At 36.5% G+C, this 10,518-nt stretch overlaps 1 protein-coding gene across 1 annotated transcript; it reads right to left on the bottom strand.

Annotated features, from left to right (window-relative positions):
- Positions 1 to 1,156: 1,156 nt before the first annotated feature.
- On the bottom strand, positions 1,157 to 9,943 carry LOC122134105. Its single transcript, XM_042757257.1, has 8 exons — positions 9,898 to 9,943; positions 9,757 to 9,818; positions 9,437 to 9,495; positions 8,798 to 9,011; positions 8,648 to 8,710; positions 7,194 to 8,232; positions 5,315 to 5,470; positions 1,157 to 1,474 (listed from the first exon to the last, which is right to left on the bottom strand). Exons 6-8 carry the CDS (start codon positions 8,214 to 8,216, stop codon positions 1,157 to 1,159), a joined length of 1,497 nt encoding a protein of 498 aa, XP_042613191.1. The 5' UTR covers positions 8,217 to 8,232; positions 8,648 to 8,710; positions 8,798 to 9,011; positions 9,437 to 9,495; positions 9,757 to 9,818; positions 9,898 to 9,943.
- Between the last annotated feature and the right edge of the window lie 575 nt (positions 9,944 to 10,518).

Genomic DNA, 10,518 nt, shown 5'->3' with positions numbered 1-10,518 from the left:
TCTGTCTACACTACAAATGCAATCTGATCAAATGCGTTGTCGACTACCTCTTGAAGTGGTTAAAAGTTGACAAGCTCAAAATGTTTCAGACCTCAATTAAACATGCACACTCAAAAAAATAAATCGTTGGTTTAACTTAATATAATTATGACACCTATTTCCACACATTTGAATGGTGTTGTCTCGACTTAATTTAGGCAAATGGAACCAAAGAGCAAAATTCATCTTGAACCAACAAGATCAAATCATTTTCATTTGAATCATATTTTAGAATTTTTCTGTAAACTATTTAATCTTGTTGAGCCAATTAATCTTAATCACTTAATTTAGAAAACCAAAAATATTTTGTTAACTACTACTGTTAAGTTAATTGTACAACTTTTTTTTACTTTAAACGAATGTTTAATTACTGACATGTCTATCAAAATGTAATTTAATGCACAAATATAATGTTCTCAAAGTGAATGTTTATTCTTATTTCAAGGCAATTTTTCCGGTGGGAAAAAGTATAAAATAAAATATCATCCAAGAAAGATGAACAATATTGCTATTTCAGTGTATATGCAAAAAAAGTCCGTTAATCAATACCATTGCCAAATTTTGAGACAAAAAACATTTGAGAACCAATCAACAAAAGAAACAATGTTGAGATACAATTTTGAAACATCTTCAAACAAGATGGAACAAACATCCATTGTTTCCAGGATCAATTACATCCAACTACAGCAGTAGTTTTAAAGTTCAATCCAAGTTGACGAATACTTAATAAAAAAAATAAAATTAAACTACCATCCAAAAAATGACGATAAAGAATCCTGATTTTGCATGTAATTGTCAACTGTCAATAGAAAACTGACAATTAAATTTTAACACTGTAAGAAAAACACCAACATGTGCTTAGTGTTGAGCTACAATTTCAAAGCTAGTATATCTTAGAACAAGAAAAGAAAGAAAAAAAAATTACAAAGATTAAAAGATTTCCAGGATCAATTAGATCCAACAGCAGTTTTAAAGTTCCCTGCATATGAAGAGTTTTGACAAAAACGTGTCAAACACTAAACAGACCGTGGGCACACTGCAACAGCAATGGGCAGGCCACAGCTACTACCTTCTTGCATCAAGATTTAGTCTTTTGAGACTACACACGTAAGGTAACTTACTCCAGCATCTTGTTCTTGAGGGCTTGTACCTTCGGTGAAAGTTTTTGTCCATCCAAGTTAAAGAACACTTTCTGGATGACCTCAAATGTAGCTTTGAGTTCTCGTGGGTAGCTGAGGTTCAAGGCATAAGTAAGTCCAAACAGCATGGCCACTGCTACAGCTACGTTCTTCAAAGAGCAGAGAACCTCAGTCCCTTCAATCACGATACCAACGTCCACAGGCTTATCCCCTGGTTGGTGTCCTTCGGATCGGACGATGTAGATCCCCATTACCATCTGCTCTATGGCTTCTTTGGCATTCACCCAGTCGCAATCCTGTGCAAAACAAATAAAATGTGTTTCATTTGTAGAACAACGATCTTTAATACTGACAGTAAACATTAGGGGTGCAAACAGTTTTAGGGTCACGGTTTCGGTACGGTTTCAGAATGTGCTATGTTCAGGGAAAATATGACTACTGTCAAACAAAATTTAAGGGAAAATAAGAACAAATAATCAAACTACAAGCAACATTACAAATAAATACAATAGAGCAAAGATTTAAGACATAACAGACTATGTTTGCTAGGATACCTGCCAAGACGGGCATGTTGACAATTTTTGTATGAATTTGGCCGCTGAAGCACAAGACTTGAAAGAGAACTCAGTATTTGCGCGCTGTCTGAAAAAAGCTTGTGCGCGGGCTTCGGATGAGCGCACACACAAATCTTCTCACAGTTCTCTTTCGCGTCTTGCTAAGCTAGCAAGGCTTAAATGAGTTTGGTTTAAACAAAGATAGCAACAGCGTACATGACTGGACATTAGAGCAGCATACGGCACTCGCATTCAACAAAGTTTACAAAGAGGGACTGTTTTGTCCACGCTTTTTGATTATCGTTGTTGTAACGTTTTGGAAAGCCAGAATGCACATCCATCGACTGAAACATACATGTATATAAACTCTGTCTGTTTTCCACGTTGCTATTTAAAACAAACCATCAAAATTATGTCATTAATGACTCACCCTCATGTCGTTCCAAACCCGTGAGACCTCCGTTCATCTTCGGAACACAGATATAATATATTTTAGATTTAGTCCGAGAGCTTTCTGTCCCTCCATTGAGAAATGTATGTACGGTATAACTGTCCACGTCCAGAAAGGTAATAAAAACATCTTCAAAGTAGTCCATGTGACATCAGGAGGGTCCGTTAGAAATTTTTTGAAGCATCGAAAATACATTTTTGGTCCAAAAATATCAAAAACTAAGACTTTATTCAGCATTGACTTCTCTCCCGGGTCTGTTATGAGCGCGCCGTTCACAGCACATGCGGTTCGCGAACGAATCACTCGATGTAACCGGATCTTCTTGAACCAGTTCACCAAATCGAACTGAATCGTTTGAAAACGGTTCGCGTCAACAATAAGCATTAATCCACAAATGACCTTAAGCTGTTAACTTTTTTAACATGGCTGACACTCCCTCTTGAGTTCAAATAAACCAATATCCCGGAGTAATTCATTTACTCAAATAGTACACTGACTGAACTGAGCCAGATAACGAACGAAACATTGACTCGTTCTCGAGTCAAGAACCGGTTGCATCGGTTTTCGGATCACCGGTAGTGATGGGAGAGTTCTGTTCTTCTCCGCGAACCGGTTCTTTCGGACAGTTTGATTCAATAAACCGGTTGCCGACAAACGGTTCACCAGTTATTTTTGCACTCGACGTAATGACTTCATTGGCGATGATTGCCCTTGATTCAAGCCTTCGGTCTTACCCGCGCTCATAACATTAGCACAGAATCAGTTCAGAATCAATCACCAAAAGAACCCAGTTCAGTTCAGATGCGCTGTGTGTCAGTCTGAATCACGCATGCGCAGTATCATCAGCTCCTCGGTTCTCGAATCGCACGCGTCCGACAGAAACGGTTCTTGACTCGAGAACGAGTCAATGTTTCGTTCGTTATCTGGCTCGGTTCAGTCAGGTGTACTGTTTGAGTAAATGAATTACCCGGGATATTGGTTTATTTGAACTCAGAGGGAGTGTCAGCCATGTTAAAAAAGTTAACAGCTTAAGTCATTTGTGGATTAATGCTTATTGTTGACGTGAACCGTTTCAAACGATTCAGTTCGATTTGGGTGAACTGGTTCAATAAGATCCGGTTACATCGATTGATTCGTTCGCGAACCGGATGTGCTGTGAACGGCGCGCTTCATAACAGACCCGGGAGAGAAGTCAATGCTGAATAAAGTCTTAGTTTTTGATATTTTTGGACCAAAATGTATTTTCGATGCTTCAAAAAAATTCTAACGGACCCTCTGATGTCACATGGACTACTTTGAAGATGTTTTTATTACCTTTCTGGACGTGGACAGTATACCGTACATACATTCTCAATGGAGGGACAGAAAGCTCTCGGACTCTAAATCTAAAATATCTTATACTGTGTTCCGAAGATGAACGGAGGTCTCACGGGTTTGGAACGACATGAGGGTGAGTCATTAATGACATAATTTTGATTTTTGGGTGAACTATCCCTTTAAGTATACACACAGTGCTTTGAGAATGCATTCTCTTCGCATGTCTATGCTGTTATTCTGTTAAAAAAAGGCACAAAAACATTGATTATTTGACCACAGCATATCGATAACCAAGTATAACAGTACATAAAATCTGTATGAAAGTTCAACAATAATAAAAATTCTGTCATTAATTACTCACCCTCATGTCATGCTGTAAGACTTTTGTTCATCTTTGGATCACAAATGAAGATCTTTTTGATGAATTCTGATAGCTTTCTGTCCCTCCATAAACAGCTATGCAACTGAGATTTTGACACTTCAAAAAGTTTATAAAGAGATCATAAAACTACCTATATGAATCGAGCAGTTTAATCCAAATTTTCTGAGACTCGATTGCTTGATGAATAGATTTAATTTAGGCTTTTACTCACATAGAAACATTGATCAGCTAACAAAAGCAGAAGCTCAACCAAAAATGAATGACCTTTGAGAACAAACCTCTTCGGAAGTTTTAAACGTGCTGTGTAACACACACAAATGAACCTCATTCTCCGCAATAAACTTCTGCACGTCATCCAGGTTCGGTTGAGCTTCTATATGTTTGCTGATCAATGTTTATATGTGAATAAAAGCCTAAATGAAATCAGTTCATCATATAAAGCGATAGAGTCTCTTCAGAAAATTTGGACTAAAGAGCTCAATTCATATGGATTAGTTTTATGATCTCTTTATGAACTTTATAACACAAAGTTGCAATTGTGCAGCTGTCTATGAAGGGACAGAATGCTGTCAGATTTTATCAATAAGATCTTCATTTGTGTTCTGAAGATGAACAAAGGTCTTACGGGTGTGGAACAACATAAAGGTGAGTAATTAAAGGATTAGTCCACTTCAAATAAAATTTTTCTAATAATTTACTCACCCCCATGTCATCCAAAATGTTCATGTCTTTCTTTCGTCAGTCGAAAAGAAATTAAGGTTTTTGATGAAAACATTCCAGGATTTTTCTCCATATAGTGGACTTCACTGGACTCCAGACAGTTGAAGGTCGAAATTAGTTTCAGTGCGGCTTCAGAGGACTTTAAACGATACCAGACGAGGAATAAGGGTCTTATCTAGGGAAACGATCAGTTATTTTCCAAAAAAATACAACTGTATATGCTTTATAAAAACAAATGATCACCTTGCACGTGCTTCTGCTTTCCGTATTCTTCAAAAAGCTTGCACTGTATGTCCTATGCCTTCCCTATTCAACTTATGGAATGAACGTGGCGCGAGTTACATTTTTTAGATTTAGATTTATATTATTTATATATATAATTTTTTTTCGAAAATGATGGTTTCTCTAGAGAAGACCCTTATTCCTCATCTTGCATCGTTTAAAGCCCTTTAAAGCTGCACTGAAACTGTAATTTTGTCCTTCAACCATTTGAAGGCCATTGAAGTCCATTAAAACGAGAATAATCCTGGAATGTTTTCATCAAAAACCTTCATTTCTTTTCGACTGATGAAAAAAAGACATGAACATCTTGGATGACATGAGGTTGAGTAAGTTATCAGGAATTTTATTTGAAAGTGAACTAATCCTTTAATGACAGAATTTTCATTTTTGGGGTGAATTAACCCTTGAAGTAATTAATTGACTGACCAACCTGTGAAATGGGTTGCATGATGTTTTTTATTGTTCTGCCAGTGACTCCACCCTTACTCTGAAACAACTTCATCAAGCTGTCCGCATACTGGTCAAGCATAGCAAGAAACTTAAACTCCAATGGGACAGTGGTGATGCGCATGAACTCAGTATTTATCTGTTAAAAGGAAAAAAGGCAAACAAAATCTAATTGGGTATTCAACAAGGGTGTGACGAGACAGATCACGAGATGTGACGCAAGATTGAGTTCACAAGAACGAGATGAGATTTTTACACAGTATTTTTAAGAAATCCTCAATGACGAAATATATGACTAGAAAAATAGTCTGCATTTAAAATGTTTCAACTAATCATATTTTAATGATTGTCATTCCAGTTCTACTTTGAGTATGAATTATCAACGATACCAGATGAGGAATAAGGGTCATATCTAGAGAAACCATCACTCATTTTCAAAAAAACTAACAAAAAACAACTGTATATGCTTTATAAACACTAATTATAGCCTTGCACGTGCTTCTGCTATCGGTATTCTTCAAAAAGCTTACACCGTATGTCCTACGCCTTCCCTATTCTACTTACAAAAAAAAAAAAAACCTGGCGCCGCGTTCATTCCGTAAGTAGAATAGGGAAGGCGTAGGACATACAGCGTAAGCTTTTTGAAGAATACGGAGAGCAGAAATACGTGCAAGGCGATAATTTGTGTTTATAAACATATACAGTTGTATTTTTCGAAAATTACAGATAGTTTCGCTAGATAAGACCCTTATTCCTCGTCTGGTATCGTTTAAAGCCCTTTGAGACTGCACTGAAACTGTAATTTTGACCTTCAACTGTCTGGAAGCCACTGAAGTCCACTATAAGGACTATTCCTTTAACGTTCCGTGCCGGAACACGCTTACGTCATATACGATGCAACTTTTTGTATGGAAGAAATCAGGAAGAAATTCACTTACTCCAAGATACCCCCTAATAGATTTATAATTTATGCCACGCAGCGATTTTCACTTACCGGTACACATATCAGAGGATTATCACGAACGCAAACTTCAATTCCTGTTCATCAACAAGGTGAGAACCAGACCCGTTATAAACCCAAATACACTCAAATTAATTACATTAATTGAAAAGTGTACTATCAAAACAGTAATAAAGATGTCAGTAGCGCGCACAAAAGTAGCAGCTGTTCCGTTCTCCGGCACAGTTAGCGCTCACACTGCATGCAAACCGCATTCAATCCCAACCGAACCGTGCTCTGGCCCACCTCCTCCAAGTGTGCCAGGGACGGCTAAACGAACCGCGCTCCAGGCATGGAATGGAGTGATCACACTTGTCAAACGAACCAGGCTTTGGGGGTCAAAAGCACTCGGGCATGGTGCAGAGCACCTAGTGTGAGTACACCCTCAATATTCGAAGTGCAAACAGAGATCAAGTTATTCTTTAACCATAAATCAGAGCTAAGAGATGGTTACAACTACACAGCCCAGCCTAAGATATTCATATTGAGAGAGATTTGCATGCATCAGGGAGTCGCTTTCCTCTCGTCACGTGATCAGTGAACTGTGATTCTTTCTCCACTACTTACGACTCTGCACCTCATGTTGGATGAGCTAGATGGAATTAAAGCGTCCGTTATCCAATTGAATTAACTGGCTTTTATTTCGATAAAAACGACAGTGGAGGCATAATGTAAACGTAGCAGTGGAATATTCTATACTAATTTCACCCTCACAATGTCACAGCAATATCGCGAGACAGCTTTTCACCTCAAGAAACCTGGCAAGATCTCATCACACCCCGGTATTCAAATTTCCAGGTTTAACATAACCTCAAGTAAATTAGCATGTCTACGTAGAATAGAAAAAATATAAAACACTTACTTCATCCACATTAAAAAGAGCTGGCCATCGACTTTTGAACTCCGCTATCATCGGCTTCTCCTGGACCACTTCCTGTCTTCTGTAAGAAAAGGTTCGCTCCATCTTCTCTTTGACTACTTTGTCATTGTTTCTCTTCTTAATCGCAGCCAAAAGATCGACTCGTTCCCTCTCTAAACTTTCAGACGTTTCTCCCTTTGGATGTTGAGGGCAGTAATTTACTTCGGCTCTTCTAGGCTTTTTGATGTTTGAAGCAGCATGGTACTGATCTTGGCGTTTGTTCTTCATTGAGTTTATGCTTACTTCTGAACACCCAACACTTCTGAGCTTAGTACGAAAGTTTGCCATCTTATATTTGAGACTTATTTTCCACCCATAGCAACCATTGTAGGAGCCTTGTTCTCGTAAGCAAGGGTGTTTATTAATTAATGCTTCTGCCACTGTGTTAAGGTCTAGATCAGTTGGATATGCTTTGTATTTTATGATTTCCTCAGCTAGGACTTCTAGAATGTGTGACTTCAGCTTTGGAGACGGACTGAGACGAGTTCTGTTTTCATGGAATTCAGCATTAGCTTGCTGTAGAATTATTTCAGAGTCATAGGAGAAGCATGGAATTGGGAATACAAGTGGCCATGGAGCAGATCTTGATGTGGATTGCACTGACCCATCAGGAGAAGAAAGAAGAACCGTGTCGTCAGTTTCAAACGAAGAGACAGATGCAGAGTCATCTGCCTGGCACAGCATTAAGCAAGCAGGAGTTGATGCTGCAGTCTGGTTTTGTCCTGTAGTCTTGAAGATGACCTTTAAGGTTCCTTTATCTTGAACATCAGTTATTGTTGTTAAATTCACAAACTCGCCACCAAAATCGTCGTCTTGATATTGCAAGCGGATATCCCCATCAAGCTGGAACATTTCAGTGATTTTTTGTGCAAGGTCCTCAGTAGAACTAGGAAGCCCTTCAGGCAGGATCAACTTCCTGGCATCATCATCAGCTAAAATTACTCTAAGTTTCACTGGTCGAGCCATTGCTCTATTTATCAATCTGAAGAGGAGAGGATATATTAAAAACATATTACACAAATACGAATTAAAGCAATAAGTGCTTTTAAAATAGATGGTTAAAGGAATACCATGTAACTTTTGGCATTCTATCGGTTAATAAACAAAACTGCATGCATCTTGCAGAAGAACGCTGTAGCCGGAGCTACTTCTATACGCTTGCTACTAGTGATTGGCATCCTGCTAGGTCCAAAATTGTCCAAATATAAACACTTATTATAGGCGTACTGTAGTGATTCAGGATAAGACAAAAACATGGTTTGGAAGATGGATTCATGATATACTCACTCTTTATATAAATTTTAAACCAAAAAAAGTTACATAGTGCACATTTAATCATTTTCATTTTATTATTTTGAATATTTTGAAAAAAAAAGAGAAAAAAAAATATTACTTACTCTCAAAACTATCTTGTAGTGTACAGCCTTTGAAAGTCACATCCTACTCAAGCCTCTGCAAGCCTATGGGAAAACAATAAAAACTGTGAAGATTTATTGTAATTTGGACTGAAAAAAAAAAAAAAAAAAAAAAAAGTACTTTATACTTACAGGAACAAGTAACTTCACATATATTTTGCTGCTATGTGAATGTATCTCTTCAAAGTCAGCATCTGGACAGCCCCAATCAAGTAGCACACCAGTGGATAGTCATCTAACAGTTCAGCATGCTCGACAATGACCAACTCTCTCAGATGTGATGCATGAAGATATTTTAGAAATCCGAGAGATTTCTGTTCCTCCATAAACAGCTGCGCAACTGACACTTTTGACAATTCAAAAAGTTCATAAACAGATCATAAAACTAATCCATATGAATCGAGCGGTTTAGTCAAATTTTTCTGAAGAGACTCAATCGCTTTATATTATGAGCTTCCGATTTTGGGCATCAAGCAAGTTCGGTTGACCTTCCGTTTATTTTCGCTGATCAATGTTTATATGCGAGTAAAAGCCTAAATTAAATCTGTTCATCATACTTTCGAACATCGAACTTATTAAAGCATCAAAGTCTCAGTTGCGTCGCTATTTATGAAAGGACAGAAATCTTTCAGAATTCATCAAAAAGATCTTCATTTGTGTTCCAAAGATGAATGAAAGTCTTACAGGTGTGGAACGACAAGAGGGTAATTAATGACAAAATTTTCATTTTTGGAAACTAACCCTTTAAAAACATTACTTAATACAACTTACCACATGAAAAAGTAGACTAAAACCCAAGCATGGGATGCTGTTTATTGCTCTTGTAAAACCTGTAAAATAAAAAAATATATATATATAAAAAATCATTTTTACATAAATTTGCAGTGTTCTCATCTTTACCCGTACAGAGAAACTGAAACAATCTAGTAAAATAACTATCAATTGTATGAAATCAGAAAATTACATTATACATTTTCTAATTTGGTTATCAAAACATTAGGTATGTCCAAGCACACACTAATAACCTTTATTACAGTAATAATGAGCTAATTTTCTAAACCTATTTAAGAACATTACTTAATACAACTTACCACGTGAAAAAGTAGACTAAAATCCAAGCATTTGATGCTGTTTAATGAGCTCTTGTAAAAACCTGTAAAAAAAAAAAAAAAAAAAAAAAAAAAAAAAAAAAAAAAATTGTTTACATAAATTTGCAGTGTTCTTGTATTTACCTGTACAGTGGTATCACCTACTACAGCATGCTCAGCAATAGTCGTCCGAATTAAATGGCTATCTAGTAAAACAACTATGAATTGTAAGAAATGAGATAATTACATTATATATTTTTTATTTTGGTTATCAAAACATTAGGTATGTCCAAGCACACACTAATGAAACACTTTAAACTTTCCTTTACTTTATTACAGTAAAAATTAGCTAATTTTCTAAACCTATTTAAGAACATTTCTTGATACAACTTACCATGTGAAAAAGTAGACTAAAACCCAAGCATGTGATGCGGTTAATTAAACTCTTGTAAAACCTGTAAAATAAAAAAAATATATATAAACCTATTTATATATATATATATATATATATATATATATATATATATATATATAAAATTAGCATGAGATGTAGGGCATTCAATTAAACTATAATTGTGTTATTATTTCCAAATAATGTTTAGTGTCGCTACATAAACAGTTCTGAAGAAAACAGGCCATCCTGCTCTACCGATGAAACCGAAGCTGATTAATGTCGCATTTTCCTGTGCAATATGCATTATAACTGAAATCAATAGAAAATGTGAATGCTGCCCCGGAAGACAAGTTTCGATCATTATATTTCAC

The sequence above is a fragment of the Cyprinus carpio genome, chromosome A5 (genome assembly GCF_018340385.1).
Source record: "Cyprinus carpio isolate SPL01 chromosome A5, ASM1834038v1, whole genome shotgun sequence".
Taxonomy (NCBI): Eukaryota; Metazoa; Chordata; class Actinopteri; order Cypriniformes; family Cyprinidae; genus Cyprinus; species Cyprinus carpio.
Note: the sequence above shows the minus strand (reverse complement) of the source record. Positions and strands in the feature narration are given on the sequence as shown.